This window comes from Fusarium oxysporum, chromosome 3, assembly GCF_000149955.1.
Source record: "Fusarium oxysporum f. sp. lycopersici 4287 chromosome 3, whole genome shotgun sequence".
NCBI classification, from domain to species: Eukaryota; Fungi; Ascomycota; class Sordariomycetes; order Hypocreales; family Nectriaceae; genus Fusarium; species Fusarium oxysporum.
In genome coordinates, this window is record NC_030988.1 from 309,947 (window position 1) to 326,173 (window position 16,227).

General features: G+C 45.6%; 5 protein-coding genes across 6 annotated transcripts; 4 read left to right on the plus strand and 1 right to left on the minus strand.

The window, feature by feature from the left end:
* The first annotated feature begins 602 nt into the window (after positions 1-602).
* On the plus strand, positions 603-3,784 carry FOXG_12421 (uncharacterized protein). The gene is made up of 4 exons (XM_018392202.1): positions 603-632; positions 695-1,052; positions 1,115-1,566; positions 1,618-3,784. The coding sequence occupies exons 2-4, from the start codon at positions 824-826 to the stop codon at positions 2,569-2,571; spliced, it is 1,635 nt and encodes a 544-aa protein (XP_018251699.1). The 5' UTR covers positions 603-632; positions 695-823; the 3' UTR covers positions 2,572-3,784.
* Positions 3,545-4,184, minus strand: FOXG_20868 (uncharacterized protein). Its single transcript, XM_018401185.1, has one exon. It carries the CDS (start codon positions 4,101-4,103, stop codon positions 3,708-3,710), a length of 396 nt encoding a protein of 131 aa, XP_018251700.1. The 5' UTR covers positions 4,104-4,184; the 3' UTR covers positions 3,545-3,707.
* Positions 4,185-7,801: 3,617 nt separating this feature from the next.
* Positions 7,802-9,995, plus strand: FOXG_12422 (uncharacterized protein). The gene is made up of 2 exons (XM_018392203.1): positions 7,802-9,196; positions 9,256-9,995. Exons 1-2 carry the CDS (start codon positions 8,017-8,019, stop codon positions 9,516-9,518), a joined length of 1,443 nt encoding a protein of 480 aa, XP_018251701.1. The 5' UTR covers positions 7,802-8,016; the 3' UTR covers positions 9,519-9,995.
* A 336-nt stretch (positions 9,996-10,331) lies between these two features.
* FOXG_12423 (calcium/proton exchanger) lies at positions 10,332-12,433 on the plus strand. Its single transcript, XM_018392204.1, has 6 exons — positions 10,332-10,460; positions 10,515-10,829; positions 10,885-11,096; positions 11,151-11,381; positions 11,428-11,944; positions 12,000-12,433. Exons 2-6 carry the CDS (start codon positions 10,700-10,702, stop codon positions 12,149-12,151), a joined length of 1,242 nt encoding a protein of 413 aa, XP_018251702.1. The 5' UTR covers positions 10,332-10,460; positions 10,515-10,699; the 3' UTR covers positions 12,152-12,433.
* Positions 12,434-12,507: 74 nt separating this feature from the next.
* FOXG_20869 (uncharacterized protein) lies at positions 12,508-15,628 on the plus strand (the record flags this gene model as incomplete). Of its 2 annotated transcripts, none has more annotated exons than XM_018401187.1 (3): positions 12,508-13,888; positions 14,005-15,559; positions 15,613-15,628. In XM_018401187.1, the coding sequence occupies 3 exons, from the start codon at positions 12,583-12,585 to the stop codon at positions 15,626-15,628; spliced, it is 2,877 nt and encodes a 958-aa protein (XP_018251704.1). The 2 variants fall into 2 exon arrangements, with proteins under 2 accessions (XP_018251704.1, XP_018251703.1); XM_018401186.1 differs by having other exon boundaries at positions 12,583-13,888; positions 14,002-15,559.
* Between the last annotated feature and the right edge of the window lie 599 nt (positions 15,629-16,227).

Consider the following 16,227-nt stretch of genomic DNA (forward strand, 5'->3'; position numbering starts at 1 on the left):
AGTCGCTGTCCTCTCCTGATAGTAAATGTAACCAGCCTGTATGCCACCCGGCAGCACCCACGCCACCAAGAACCGATTGTATATCATGCTGTGACGGCGACGAAACCGCCAACGACGGGGGCCACTGAAGAGGATAACAATTCGTGCACTCAATTCTTCCTCGCACAGATAATACACTTACAACAACTTTTGATAAAGCGGTCCGCCGATGAACTAATAGGCCAGAATACACTGCGCCATCAGAGGACAGATTACGTCCCCGAAATCGCTTCAGAACGTCGCAGTGGGAGTCAGATCTTCTAAGAATCGAAGATGAAGATGTTAGCGACGAGGGATTAGCCGTGGTATCTTATTCAGCATGCAGCAACAACACCACTAAGATCGTATGATGACTTCAATACAAGATTTCCCGATAGACACTTGATCAACTAATTCGAGACTTCCGCCAATGCATGATTAAATGAAAGGTATGAAAAGTATTTCTTTATTTTAATCTCGCGACCCGAATTGCGGTGGCCCTTGGCCTCAATATTTTGTGCATCTCTTCTCGTGCTCTGTCAGCTGCTGACACCAATGTTTCACGACCTGTGGAGACCCGTTGAGGTGAGAAGGATGTTGTGAAAGAGCAAAATGTAAGTGCCTAAGCCTATACAGTACTAAAATGGTTCATATCCACTGATCGAAAATCCTACAGGTCATTTTACGACATATTTGCATATATGTGCTGTCATCTTTCTGGACTCAGTGATCTTTATTATAGCCTGGTTACCTCTTGCTGGCAGCTTGTTTTTTGTTTCATTGTCTAGAGACGACTTCACAAGCAATGGCTATCGTCGACACGATTACAGCTTTTCCTTCCTCACAGATCATTCTGGGAACTGCTTTTCTATTACTTGGCTATATTGCCGCAATAGTGCCGTACAGACTGTACTTCCACCCTCTAGCCAAGTATCCAGGCCCCTTTTGGGCACGGATCTCAGCATTCCCAGCATACTACTATACCCTCAGACAGGATCGTCACATATGGTTCTGGCAGCTGCAGGAGAAATATGGTAAGTAATATACATCCGTTACAACATATTAACATATCGAATGCTAACATACGCTCCTACAGGCCCAACGTTTCGCATCACTCCCAATAGTGTATTGATCAACACTCCTACCGGTCTAAAGACCATCTACGACAACAAGGCAAACGTCAAAAAGGCGGAATACTACAAAGTATACCCTCGCAATGTCCATGCTATGACAACATGGAATAGCATCGATAAGACTATCCATGCTCGAAAGAGACGAGTTATGAACCATGCCTTCTCTGATAAGGCACTGCGCTCCTGCGAACCTTTCATTCATTCTAACGTCGATCGATGGATTGAGTTACTCGATCGAGAAATCGGAGAGAAGAAATGGTCTAGCTCCTTGAACATGGCTCGATGGGCTGATCATCTTGTCTTTGATACCCTAGGCGAGTTATGTTTCGGTAAATCATTTGGCATGAAGGAGCATGACAGCGAGTTACGGCACATTCCAGTGCTCATGACTGATTTTATGGCCACTGTTCATCCAGTAAGATACCAGACATCATCGGTGAGGCTGCTGCTAATGTGGGATGTTTAGATTGCCTACTCCCCCTTTGCTCCCCTCTGGGCATGGCTTAAACCTCGAGGCCTGGACTATCTTCTCGCAGCAGCCGCACCTCCAGCCTTAAGCAAGTGGCAGATGTTTGTCGAGAAATGCTTCACTGAGAGAGCTCAGATCGAAAATGAGGCACGAGGAGTATCGAAATCTGGTACTGAGAGTCGAAAGGATTTCTTCCACTATCTCTTCCACGCCGTTGACCCTGATACTAGAAAGGGATACAGCAACGATGAACTATTCGGTGAGAGTGAGTCTCTTATTATCGCTGGCTCCGACACGTCTGCCATAAGTCTCGCTGCTGCTTTCTTCTACCTTACGCGATACCCTCATGCACAAGAGAAGCTTGCAAAGGAGGTGAAATCTGCCTTTTCCAGCGTGGACGACATCAAGGGTGGCCCAGCTCTTTATTCCTGCCAATATCTTCGAGCGTTCATTGACGAGACAATGCGCATGAGCCCTCCTGTTCCGGCCGATCTTGCTCGAGAGGTCCAAGAAGGTGGCATTGTTGTCGATGGGCAGTACATCTCCGAGGGCATGAAGATCAGCACCGCGTCCTACTGTATGCATCATAATCCTGATATCTATCCTGAACCATTCAAGTTTCGTCCCGAACGGTGGATTGTTGATGAGAAGGATGATTGTGGTGTTTCTCCTGAGAGTGTCTCTTTAGCTAAAAGTGCGTTTATGCCTTTCTCTGCAGGCCCTCGGGGTTGTGTCGGGAAGAATCTAGCTTACCTTGAGATGAGTCTGGCATTGGCAAAGATTGTCTATAACTTTGAGATCCGGCTTGATCACAGCAGCAACCTGGGAGGCGGAAGCCCTGATGCTATCAAAGGACGTCGTACTGTTGACCAGTACCAATTGCGAGATATCTTCGTTGCGATCAGAGACGGGCCCGTGGTACAGCTCGCCAAACGAACCCATATGGATTGAATGTTCACTGTTTGGCTCAAGGCCACTCATAACCTCTTCAATCCCTTTCAAGGTTCTGTTGCCGTCTCTCTAACAAGCCCGACACATGATCTATCTATATTCTACCCTCATGCAACTTACTATTACAAAAAGCAATTTGACGGACTATGTCGCTGTACGATGTCGATGGTTTCAAATATTTCGTTGTAATAATATTGACCGTTCTGTTGCGGCTAACGAGACAAAAGAAATGATTGCCAAATCGTTCAAATTAAGGGGAAGCAATGAAATGTAGCCATTGCACTTCAAATGGGCTGTAGCAACCAGCGCTCGTCATATGTCAACTCAATCAATCAATCACCCCGATCAAATCAATCAAATCATTCAAGTCGAATTCTTCCGTTCGTCAAATCACACATTTCTAAAGTTAAAATCATTGACATATTATATATCCAGCATGTGATCGTCTAATCTCGAGGGAAAATCCAGATCTCCCGGGCCACTACCCTACACCAGATGGTCACAGATGGAAGTCTACTCTCAAATGGCGGGATAATTAGCGGCAAAGCTAAGTATCTGCTATCGTGATCTAACGCATGTCCCCATCCCGGGTATGCAATGTGGAACGGGTTTTCCAATCATGTCGTGCCATCAAAATAATCCCTTCTACACATGGTTTTTATTCCATTTCATCAGTAGGATGTCGAACTCGCAACCCCTCCGCCGCCAACTAGCTTTCCGCCAATAATATTAACAACTTGCCCTACACCTCCTTCTTCGTATCTGGAGCAGCATGACTTTTGTAAGAACTGCTATCTAATGATACATAGGAAGCTCTATTTGAAAGTCAACTAAACCATATCTGGAAAGGTTTCGAGGAAAGGAAAAATGCGTCCAGGACCCCTCAGCCTATCGACGGCCTGAGAAGAAGTTACCCAGGCACAATTGGAAATCATGATGAATAGAGGAAAGGATATAAGAGACACTATAAAAATAGGAGAACACACGGATAAGCCCATCGGTGTTGTGTTATATTAGTCCGGAAGCTACTTAAAGAGGTATAAGGAAACCGCAAGAGTGACATCCCGGCTCGATGACGTAGTATATGGCAGCTGTGAATATGCCCTACTAAAGTTTCGAGCAATTAATTCGATGGACTATTTACGGCCTTTAGATTCTCCGGGACTCATTCGTGCCAGATGCTCTTTATACTCTGCAACCCTTTGCCTGTGCACCTTATGTGCATTATACCAAGTTCTCAGTACATCGGAGTCCTGTAGCCACCAAGTAAAATACTCTCTACCACCGTCACCGCTCAGATGCCACTGAGCCTCGCTAGCCCTGATCGCATAGATGCAACACCGTGCTTCAAAATGATCAATAACTTTATTATCCCACTCGACCCATTGATGGAGGTATGTTTTAAAAGCGTCTGTATAACTTGTCTCCGACTCATCGCTGGGACGATTTCTGGGCCCTGTATTGGACTTTGAGACGTCGGGGGCCTTCGGTGCATCCGGGAGATCCAGACCATAAACTACTAAGGCATCCATTGAAGCATGAAAAGCCCTTTCCTTCTACAAGTAGAGAAGAGAAAGCCGGGGACCTTTCGGAAAGAGGGCTCCGGACTGATCTTTGCAAATGCATAGTATCCAAACTCAGCCTTATATCTATGTTTATAGGATGCCGAAGTGAATCAGTAAAAGGCTAAAGCGGGTTGTTTTTTAGATGGAAATAACCTTTCAGCCATTTATAGATTGGACTATATGGAGAATCGTGTTATTTACCTTGGCATCTCTCTACACTTGCAGTCGAAACAAGAACTAAAAAAATATCGATATCTGCCACTTAGGACTGCAAGACATAGATAATTCCTGATGAGGCTAAAACTAGGATAGTGAGCTTAGGCATTCGTTAATACACTTACATAGGTTTCCTTGGGTTGACACAAAATATGGAATATACACCGCCATACTCAATGGAAACTCCGAGATTTATCAGTAATAAACAATAGAAGTGATCTTATATCAAAACGGTGGTATGTTGCGCCATCTCTTAAGTCATGGCAGACGGAAATTTACGGTTAGCCAATGTTAAGATAAACCTTTTGACTATGTGGTGTTATTTGCATTATGGTGCGAGTACATCAGTGATACAGGGCTTACTTGGCCTTCTAATCCGCCAATATATGTACGCGACGTCGGCTAATGTAATAATATCGGAACAGTCTCAAAATCAAGGGACAAACGCCGATTTATGTAGGAGCTTAACTTCCTGGTAAAGGCCATTGAAAGCTTTGGAGCGGGAATATTGGACTCTTGAGTATCTTTATACTCGACAAATATCGGTACATTCACCTCTTTTGATTGTGTCAGCGCATGACATATAAGAAGTGGCCCGTTGAGTTTAATGATCTAGCTATGCATTCTCGAAGCCTGTAGTCTTGTTATTGTGGATAAGTCTTCAAGGGGTCCTTGATAGATCATTATCAAAATAGTGCTTCACAGATCTGTAGAGTTCCTCACCAGCGTTTCCGTATACACCTGTCTCTAAACAGTAAGAAGTTTCTACTTAATATGAAGAGAGGTCGTGGAAGGTGAGCTATAAAACGAACTCTCTTGGGGTGGCTCTTGGTCATTAAGCAGGATGGAGACCGGTTCTGGAATATCCTCTAATTATTATGATCGTTAGCAATTCTCTACACAAACAGGGCCGACAAAATGACACTAGGCTACTAATCAGACATTCGCCGCGATTGAGATTTTAATCTATCTGAAGCCTTTTGTTTTGCTACCTAAAATAGTAAATTGAGATAGATTTACAGATAACTGAAACAGAAATTGACCGCATCAAACAGACATTGATACAGATTAGTTTTTAAGGGGCTTAGTGGGATGGCCTAACATTCTTGCATTGTATATAGCATTGCCGAGAACAACAGACCGTCCCAGCTCAGTTCTCGCCACAGATTCGTTCTTTAGTAGTTAAAAATGATACTGAATTAAAAGTCAAGCCAAAGACCAATACTTTCAGCTATACTGGTATACTGCAGCTAAAATCAGAAGTCATTGCTGTACCCCTTATCTTACAATATATGTCTAATAGTAATGCAGCTCGCCATAAGGATTGCCCTTTAAAAGGAGTTGAGTCTTTCGTAATCTAGTGAGGAACTGAAGTTGTTTGTTAGAAATATGATCTAACCCAGGTACAAGAGAGCTACTGAATATGTTCTATATACTTCTGATTTGTGGTGGGGATCAAACTGTGCTTGAACTTAATCCGGGGACTCAGGATGTAATAACTTCCTTGATGGTTCATCGGTGTTCGATTTCTGCCGGCCTTTCGTCAGGCCGTGCAGCAATAGTATCGGTTCACCGCTGCTTGCTGAGCTTTTGAAAGACACATGCGAGATAAGTATGAGGGTAGTGACGATAAGAAACAAAACTGATAATAGAGAAAGTGTAAAGAAAATCTCCATGATCATGTGAAACTAAAGTCTATCTCCTCCGAAGCCTATGACTGATTCACATTTGTCAATAAGTGAAATTGGTCTGTTAAATAAATGTTTCAGCTTTCTAGCATTTTAATCGTTACAAGTTTTAGGGTAGTAGAAATAGCTAGGTAGAAGTGGCCTACTAATTCATGTTTATATAAATGGATAATTGTTTTATATAAACTCTTCATGAAGTACTTTCCTAAAGCCAAAAATAAACAGAATTAGCAGACACACTAATCGAATAGTGGCTATGACCCAATATGTACAAATAAACAAAGGCTGCGACCTATGTTATTAATGGCCGATTACTGGGATTGATATGTTCCCCATGGACGATAATTTGCAGCAGACGAATCAAGATAATGACTCTGGAAAGGAAAGGAGCAAGAGAATGCTTAAATTTCAAGTGAGGTGGCTCGAGAACCGAATTATGGAAAGTACCGAGGTTAGAGCAGCGGGTTAACTGGACTCGTCGGTTGCATAACCCTACATGATATTTGGCAACCTGCAGTTGTTATGGCGATGCTCTTGATGTCACTCCTAGGCATTGCACAAGAAAGTTTTTACCACCGCAACTCATTGCCTCCAGTATGTGATATTCGGGCCCGAGTAGCTGCACATGCGTGAGTGTCACTGGTCCGGGGATCAAGTAGATTAGAAGGAGTTTTAGAAGCAAATGCAACGCCAAAGTAATTCAACTCGGAGCCGTAGGCGAGAGGCTACCTGTTAATGGTTGGAGTCACCTTCATTTGAGTCTGAGAATGTGAAGAGCGGATGCCATTGCAAGGATCTATCAACATGTCAGGTAGGTAGGCACTTCAAACTCGTCTGGATATGAGACCGATGCGGCGGTAGACTTTAAATATTGGAGTTTCCGTTGCTCTCCATTAACGCGACTCTATAAAGCATGATTTTAGAGTTTATCATATCTATGGCACCTTGGGATAATTTATATCTTTCGCCAATTGACCGAGAAAGTGCTCCTAGAGTCTATAAAACGGGCCATGCAAGACGATTTGAGCTTTTACTGCCAAAGTGGACAGTAAGTCAAAAGCTTCCCGAATCATCAATTACAATCAGAAGTAATGGACGCTATTGGATTCAGCGGATACAATCATTAACTTAACTTCGCTCAGGTAACCCAAAGATGTGATCATTAAGTCAAGAAGGACTTCAAATCTATTCTTTTAACACTACAAGTACCTTACGGCTGGCAATCTAGGTCTGCGATGACGATGAAATTTGATATAGCTACATGGTCCCAGGTACAATCTCGTAATAATGCCGCTTAGAAATTCAGATAGTGTAACAATTCACGGGCGAATCTTGAGACAACTAAAGCCTTTCGGAGCGGGTGGGACTAAAACTCTGTACAAAGTCGTTATCGTGATGGCGCTGAAGGTGGACCGGACGAAGCTTTGGATGAGGCGGCAACAAGGGTACGCTAAAACTAGCTAAAAAGTAATCATATTGTGACAATCGATTGATATCATTTTCAGTCTCCTCACGATTTTCGGTTCGATTTTAAGAACATTCTGTTATTCAGTTACACTTTGTACACTTACGGTATAGGTCCACTTCTCTATCCACAGAGGAGATCTTGTTATCACCTCTACCTATCCAGCTTACCCTTGTTTGTCACCTCGGTATAGCAAATTACGCGTTAGCCTGATAACGTTTATTCACTTACCTAGCAATGTATAACTAATGCATATCAGCCAGAAGATTAGAGAATACAAAAATTCTCCCTATTAAGAACAATTGTCACAACCTTCGTCGTCATTTCACACTACAAGTGGGTGGGCTAAATGAAACATAAACCAGTCTCCTGTTAAAAGGCAAACCGCTCTGTGCGCGGCTTATTATAGCTTTTAGATTATTAGCGTGAGCATATGGTGAGTTGTGGCACAGAAGAGATTTGTTGTTAAATACCATTTCGCGATCCATAGCCTGTTAGGAAGCTGTCCGCAATGACTGAACATATACCAAGGGTGAAAAGCGATGAGCCTAGCCGTCCTGCCGACAAGAGATCTCGGCCTAAGAAGGGATCCAAATTCCCTCATATCGGCAAGAAGATCAACAAGGCGCCTACTCAGATCCTACATGTTTACGTTTTCGGTGAGGGATCCTCTGGTGAACTTGGCCTCGGTAGCAGGCGCATTGCCAACAAGAAACCCATTGATGTCAAGCGTCCTCGGCTTAATGATAATCTCTCCGCCAGCAAGGTCAGCGCCGTTCAGGTATCTTGCGGAGGCATGCATGTTGTCGCGTTGACGCGCGATAACAAGATCTTGACATGGGGTGTCAATGATCAGGGCGCTCTCGGCAGAGACACCAGCTGGGATGGTGGCATTTGTGACATGGATAAGTCGGAAGGCTCTTACTCGGAGGACGAGGATGATACTGGCATCAATCCGAAGGAGAGTACACCGACTGCCGTATCGAGCGAACACTTTGCTCCCGGTACTAGGTTTGTCCAAGTCGTTGCTAGTGATAGCGCTACTTTCGCCCTTACTGAGGACGGTCGGGTCTACGGCTGGGGAACATTTCGATCTAGCGAAGGTATTCTCGGCTTCTCAGAGACCGTCAGGGTCCAGTCTACACCTCTTATGTTGCGCGACCCCAAGAACATCAAGGCCCTCGCTGCCGGTTCCAACCACATTCTCGCTCTTGATGACAAGGGTAACGTTTTCGCCTGGGGCTGTGGTCAGCAGAACCAGCTTGGCCGACGCATCATTGAGCGCCACAAGATGTCCTGCCTCATCCCCCGGGGTGTTTGTCTGCCACGCGGCAGAATTAGCAAAATCGCTTGCGGTTCGTACCACAGCTTTGCCATTGACACGGACGGCCAGGTTTACGGTTGGGGTCTTAATAACTTTGGCCAGGTCGGTGTCGAATCAAACGCTGGTGAGGACGATGCTGTCATCCTTCGACCTGCTAAGCTTTCCTACCTCAATCATAACAAGATCACAGATATTGATGGTGGCGGGCACCACTCTATCGCTTGCTCTGCCAAGGGTGATATCTTGACTTGGGGCCGTGTCGATGGCTACCAAGTTGGCTTCGAGTTTGACAAGCTTTCTGAGGACAACACCATCTACGACGATCGAGGCAATCCTCGTATTCTCTTTAGGCCTACGGTCCAACCCGGTAAGCTCCCTGTTAACATTTGACTTGTTTGACATGTACACTGACGCAGATCATTCCAGACCACAACGACATCGTCGCTGTCGCCGCTGGTACTGACAACAGCTTCGCCATCGCCTCCGACGGAAAGGTCTTCTCTTGGGGCTTTTCTGGCAACTACCAGACCGGCCAAGGCACGACCGACGACATACACACTCCCACTGTGATCGATAACACCGCCATCCGTAGCAAGCAGATTATTGGAGCCGGCGCTGGTGGTCAATACTCTGCCATTTTCAGCGTCGCTGAAGATACTTCCTTGGGCCCACCAAACATGTTGGTATAATACACAAATCGGGCCAGATCGATCAAAGTCACATCTTTAATGCCATTTCGTGCAGGTGCCCTTTCCAAATCATTGCTTCTCCAACGAAGCACAACTATCGACGAATTCTTACTGGAAGATGCTATTGTGATTCCTAAGCAGTCTTTTTTAGCGTCGTGTGCTCCGATGACCCTGTGGTTTTCCAACCTCATCCTGGCGAAGAAGGCGGAGTAGCACACCAATCTGGCAAACACACCAGTAATGGAACAATTTGGTAATCAAATTTGTGACGTAAGGCATTTTACTCGTCGAATTACCCAAATTTTAGATGAGAATGCTAGAATATGAGCTAAACCGTAAGCAATAACAAGAGACCTTCTATTGCGAATCAGAAAAACTATAGTTGTAGATAAGGCCAAAGCCGTTTTATAATGGAACTGTTACTCGCTCATTCGTATCAGTGCGAAATTGTTCAGTCAGCGAGGCCTCCTGTTAGTCGCCTTGGTTTCTTGAGCGTTTGCAGCGTTCATTAGTAACAAGGGTATGGGTGGCGCAGCGAGCAAAGCGTGAATCCCAAAGTTAGCCGTTATCGTCGAACAGGCCAATCCAGTACCAGGATGCCCACCTGAAGATGCTTCGTTGATACACATTCGTTGGGAATTTCTGTGGCTTGAAACGTACAATGAATTATGGGATTTCAGAGCCTGGCTGGTTCACAACTAGCCACATCGTCAAAAAAGTGTCTAACAATAAACTATGATAATATCTATTATGTTCCTTAGGCCTCCACTGATCCTACGATTGACTGTGTTCTGGTACAGCCTTTGTTATCATGGGTGGTGCAGTTGAGCTTCTTGAGCTTCCTTTTTCTTTTTCTTTTCGCCTTTTGCCAACAAGTCGTACTCGCCAACCAGTTAACGCATGGTGAGGACCTGGGCATTTCAGATGATAGTGAGCCCACCAGTCAGCCTTACCTGCTGACCGGAAACGAAACAAGGAGGCTAAGCCACAGTTCAGAATCTTGACTTATGGAGCCAAGAACCTTGCCTTGCTTTGCTACTTATAAGGGCCCCCCTCCTTTAGCTTTCTAGTCAGGACCCTCATTGCTCATATCTCGAAAATACCAGAGGCTCGATTCAGCTTCATTCTCCAGCAGTACGAGCCTGCAATCACTGCACCAAGTGGCAAAGTCGACAAAAAACATGAACAGGCAATCCGTTACCAGCCCCCTTCTTGGGGCTTCTGCATCGGCCCCCACTAACAATTATTGTAGCGGCGCCAAAAGAAGTCTGGCCCACTGCTGGCATATTGCCAAGGTCACTCTTCTAAGCAGTACGTTTACAATCATTGATCTTCGGTCGCATATCTCACTAATCCGGCTTAACAGACTATGTCAACTTCCTCTTAGTCATGGTGCCTCTCGGTATCATCGCTGGCAAGATGGGCTGGGGCTCAACGGCGGTTTTCACTCTCAACTTCTTTGCTATCATCCCACTCGCCGCTATTCTATCGTTTGCGACCGAGGAGGTCTCAATGAAACTTGGTGATACCCTCGGTGGACTCCTGAATGCTACCTTTGGAAATGCGGTGGAATTAATTGTGCCATACCCCGAAGGCTTTACCTTGCCCAATGATGGCTAACCGCGTTTGTAGGTCAGCATTGCTGCTCTCAAGCGAAACGAAATCGCGCTTGTGCAGGCCTCAATGCTCGGTAGCATTCTTTCCAACCTTCTCTTGGTCATGGGAATGTGCTTCTTGCTTGGCGGTGTAATGCATCGAGGCGAGTCGGGAAAGGGATACGAGCAGACATTTTCTCCGGCTACTGCCCAGACGACTTGCTCTCTCATGACTTTGGCTTCCGCCTCGCTCATCCTCCCGGCAACTGTATGTTGAATCAAACTCGCGCAAAAGTCTTAACTAATTGTTCTAGCTCTACGCCGTCCTTGACCAGCGTAGTTCTAACGAGAAGGCCCAGAGTATCCTCACACTGTCTCACGGTACTGCCATCATTCTTCTCTCGCTCTACGTCTTGTACCTCGTTTTCCAGGTTCGAACGCACAGCAACCTTTTCGATCCCGAGAACCAAAACGAAGGCAGCGGGGAGGTTGAAGACGTGGAACCCACTCTTGGTCCCATTGCTGCTATCGCCGTCTTGGCTGTCACCACCCTCCTTATTGCTTTCTGTGCCGATTACCTCGTTGACAGTATCGATGATTTCGTCAAGGCTTCCGGTATTAGCCGAGCTTTCGTTGGTCTCATCTTGATTCCTATCGTCGGCAATGCTGCGGAGCACGTCACTGCTGTTGTTGTCGCCACCAGGGACAAGATGGATCTTGCCATGGGAGTTGCCATCGGTTCTTCTATCCAGATTGCCCTTCTGGTTACTCCCTTCCTGGTCATTGTTGGCTGGATCGCTGGTTATGAAATGACGCTTCATTTCGAAACTTGTAAGTCTGACAGAGAGATTTCTTATCGTAGCATTGTCTAACGGAATATACACAGTTCAGACTGTTGTCTTCGCAATGTCTGTCCTCTTCGTTACATGTACCGTTCAAGATGCCAAGTGCAACTACCTCGAAGGCGCTATGCTCACCGGCCTCTACATTATCATCGGCTTGGCATTCTATTCTCTTCCATCGTCTGACGGGATCTGAGATGACTCAACTGGAGGAAGAAGATGAACCTGAGTATCCAGGACTGCAGTATCGATAGATAGTCTGGTGTGTGAAAGAGGAGGAGAGAAAGCCCGAACCGTGCTACTTAAGCATATGTAGATAATTTTGGTATAAAAATTGATACCGACCTCTATGTTAGAAGAGACTAAAATGTCTATAGATACTGAAGAATAGTATCTTGAGCCTTGTTAATCTATATTGGTCATCAGCCTTATTTTTAACTCCGCCATGTACCCCTGTTCCTAATCCGGCATGGCCGCCTATAGGTGTCTCAAAGGGACTTATGCTATAATATTAACTCATGTGTTCCTTCTAAAATACTGTACACAGCGAATCTCTCCAGAGACAAGTGCGATTGCAGCTCATCTTTCGATCTACCTCTCAGTGTTGCCGGCCGACGTGCGACAGTCATGCTTCTAAGGACACGGCGTAGTACTAACTTACAGAATACCCGAATAGATGATAAGGATAATTTTGCTGGCAAAGAGATGGAAAGGGGAGGAAAGGTGCGCAAGCTCCGAAAGAAACAAGACAAGAGAAGCAAAGCCGCAAATAATGGGGAGCCTGTTGGAAACCGGGAAAACGATACTTTCATGCTAGACGCAGAACATGTTGGAATTGGAAACAATATTCCAATGCTCAACGAGGAGGACGAGCAAGCGGCTGCCGGTCGCTGCACAAAGATATGCGAAACCATTTATGTTGGTGGTCGCCCAGACAGCCCCAGTTCCCCAACGAGGGAAGCTGAAAGCATTCAGGTGGCTGGTTACGAAGTTGATGCCAATCCCCTCTTGGAGGAAAATGGAATGGCGGATCCAGAGCTTGATACTGCTATGCTGGATGCTCAGGATGGAGACTCTGGTAGCAATGGCATTACTTCTCCTGCAGGGAGTTATGAAAGGGTTGCTAACACCATGGAAGGAGTAGAGCATGGAGAAGGAAAGGCTAACCCTCCAATTGGTAGGGCTGGGTCAAACAACCATACGGAAGGAGATGCCCTGGTTCAAAAGACAATTACCGGCACCGCAAAGGCGGTGGAACAAATTGAAGCCAATGCCTCTTCTAGGACGGGTACTGAGACGGGAAATATTAGCCTGCCCGATTCTTGTGATAGACAAGGCCTGCAAGAAATGGGGGTGCATCTTGAAAGTGGTAATCCTGATAAAGGGAATAAAAACTGCTCGAAACAGAGAGATCAGACCTCTGCGGCCAAGGCCTTTGATCAAGAAGGTTACATAAATCGACCAGGTATAGGAAAAAGTGAGGTCGAAGCTCATACACCGCCAGAAATGGATGGGAGGCATTTTGCCAAGACGAGCAATCTTAGGACGGAGAAAAATATAGACAGTCATTCAGGGAGCATGGCGGTCACCTTTACCAGCATAAACCGAGTTGCCGACACTCCCTTCAGTTTCTTGACCACTGCGGAAGATGTAACCAATCCATTCACAAATACCAACATTACCACGGGTATTCTGATGACAACGGAGAAAGAGACAGATGGTAACGATATGCATGTGGAAGGTAAAAATTACTCTGTACGTGATGAAGATGTGACAATACCTGATATACATGAGGTAGATCGGAGGGGAAAGAGGTTAAGAGAAACGTCTCCCGTTGAGTCTAGCACCGAACCAAGGACCAGAGAGGAAGTCCCGACAAGAAAAAGACGTCGAGTTGGAGAAGAGCTGCCTGAGACAGAAGGAAAACGACCAGGTACGATTAGGATCAAATTATAAAATTCTAAGCATTATACGGAGGGAGAACGAGTTGATTATAAACTGCCTGATTCAGAAATAAGAAGGGTCATATTGCTAACGTAGAAGTAGAAGAACTCGTTGTTCCAATAAATTCGAATGATGAACGAAATACAGCCGAACTTGATGGCATCGGAGTTTTGTGTAGTGTGAATCCCGGAACTCGCAAAGTTGACACGGATAACCAAAACAGTGATACGAATGTGCAGGAAGTAAGAAGCGACGGTGAGGTCATGATGGCCATTTCCGAAGGCAAAACGAACAATGGGCAGATTGACACGGAACTACATGATACGGAAATTTCGGGTACCGTGGAACCTGATACCGAAAGACGAAACAGTGACAGCGATATGCGTGAGGTGGGAAGGGACCCTGACGCGGACATGGCCTGTCCCGCAGAGGCAGCGGATGATGAGCCAAGGGAGCCTGAATTGGATGGCATGGAGAGTTCGGGTGAGGTGAATCCCCGCTCCTGCGAAGTGGAAACGGGTAAACCAATCAGTGATACCAATATGCAAGAGGTGAGAGGCGATAGTGAGGTGGGCAGGGCCTTTCATGAAGGAAAAAATAACCATGGGCAAAGTAACACGGAACTACAAGATATGGAAATTTCGGGTAGCGTGGATTATCCATCCCGCGCAATTGGGACGAATAAGCAAAATTGCGATACCAATATGCCTGAGGTGGGGAGTGACATTGAGATGGGGAGTGAAGAAATGGGGGGTGGTACTGAGGCGTACATGGCCATTTCTGGGGAAAAAACGAATGATGAACAGACGAACCCCGAACTCGGTGTTATGGAAAGCAGCGGTAGCGTGGACAATGCTTCCCTAAATACTGATACAGAAAGACAAAACAGGGACAGCGATATGCATGAGGAGCAGAGAAAAGCTGAGAAACTTGTCGTTGACGTGGACTCCCCTTTGCGAAGTACAACGAAGAAAAACGGCCCAACTAGTGTCCATATTGATGTCGCGCAAAGTCCTCACAGTGGGCAAATGGGGAGCCCAAGTGAACCAGAATCACCACTGAAGCAGAAAGAGAATTTCATGAAGTTTGCAAGAATAAGCCGGGAGGACAACCTGCGACGTAGGGAGCTAGAGCGATACTCTGTGGCAAGGCTGGAGATGAAGCATGCCAAACTTCTTATTGATATGATCAATAGTCTTTTCAACCGCAAGGCTGACATGTATTACCTCCTTGCCTTCAAAATGGTCTTGCTCATCTTCCCCTATACAGCGTGGGAGCATGTTCGAGACAGGTTACCTGCTATGATGAGCTACGCGACTGAGGATATCAAAACGGGCTTGGAGAAGCGGGTGGCGGACGAAGTCTATACAGAATATCCTTCTGATAAAGGAGTTGATGAGCGCATTATATGCTGGAACCAAAGGCTGGAGCTTTACAAGGGTATCGAGCATGGAACGAAGACATTACTTGAGCCTACATCTCGAAGCGTTAGAACATGTGTGGGACGTCGGCCATCGGAATGCTCTTCTCTTCAGGCAGAGATCCAAGAAATGGCTGGCGACCTAAATCATTGCCAAAAATTCCAGGACTACTTTTCCCATTACGCATCGCAGACCGCTTTTATATTTCAAAATCCACAGCTTCTCCGTGATGAGATCCGGTTCGTGGTCTCTATACTGCGTCAACTGATCTTGAGAGAAGATGAAAGTTCAGAAGCTATGTTCCGTGAGTTGGAGGCTGTAGCAAGTGATATAGCCACCGCAAGGGAGATTGGATCCACTGAAGCTACTATGAGACAGGATGTAGTGATGGATCTGTTAGAATCTGATGATGAAGAAATAACGACTGATAATGATGAAAAGGAGGGATTTAAGAAAAGAATGGTAGGGGATATAAGGAAACAAAGAATCTTAGATGATGTGAAGGAAACAGTACAACACCACCAGTCGAAGGCACTGAACTTTGAAATCCAGTTCAACAGTTCGACAGAAAGCTTTAACAAACTGGAACGAGAGATGAATCTACTAAGAGATGAAACTAAGGTGATGGAGAAAGGCTTTTCTAAACTATATTTCTGCTTCTTCGGGCCGGCCATCCCCCCCAGTATGAACAACGAGCTACAGGAGACATTTAACATCATCCTGGAGAAAATCAAAACAGACTTCAACAAGAGTTGCAGAAGGGAAGAGGAAAAGAGTCAGCTGTTGCAGCAGCATAAGCAAACAGAAAAAGAGAAGGCAAAGCTTCGAAATGAAAATCATGCATTGAGGATACAAGTGGAAGGAATCGAAACCTTTTACAAGCATTTAGAAGCCAAGCTTCTCCCCA

Excerpts from the sequence above, each read along its gene's own strand:
- FOXG_12421 (XM_018392202.1), top strand. The coding sequence starts at position 824 with ATGGCTATCGTCGACACGATTACAGCTTTTCCTTCCTCACAGATCATT. Across the intron at positions 1,053-1,114 it reads GCAGCTGCAGGAGAAATATG|GCCCAACGTTTCGCATCACT; the intron begins GTAAGTAATATA and ends ACGCTCCTACAG. Across the intron at positions 1,567-1,617 it reads TTATGGCCACTGTTCATCCA|ATTGCCTACTCCCCCTTTGC; the intron begins GTAAGATACCAG and ends TGGGATGTTTAG.
- FOXG_12422 (XM_018392203.1), top strand. The coding sequence starts at position 8,017 with ATGACTGAACATATACCAAGGGTGAAAAGCGATGAGCCTAGCCGTCCT. Across the intron at positions 9,197-9,255 it reads TAGGCCTACGGTCCAACCCG|ACCACAACGACATCGTCGCT; the intron begins GTAAGCTCCCTG and ends AGATCATTCCAG.
- FOXG_12423 (XM_018392204.1), top strand. The coding sequence starts at position 10,700 with ATGAACAGGCAATCCGTTACCAGCCCCCTTCTTGGGGCTTCTGCATCG. Across the intron at positions 10,830-10,884 it reads CAAGGTCACTCTTCTAAGCA|ACTATGTCAACTTCCTCTTA; the intron begins GTACGTTTACAA and ends CCGGCTTAACAG. Across the intron at positions 11,097-11,150 it reads GAAATGCGGTGGAATTAATT|GTCAGCATTGCTGCTCTCAA; the intron begins GTGCCATACCCC and ends CCGCGTTTGTAG.
- FOXG_20868 (XM_018401185.1), bottom strand. The coding sequence starts at position 4,103 with ATGGATGCCTTAGTAGTTTATGGTCTGGATCTCCCGGATGCACCGAAG.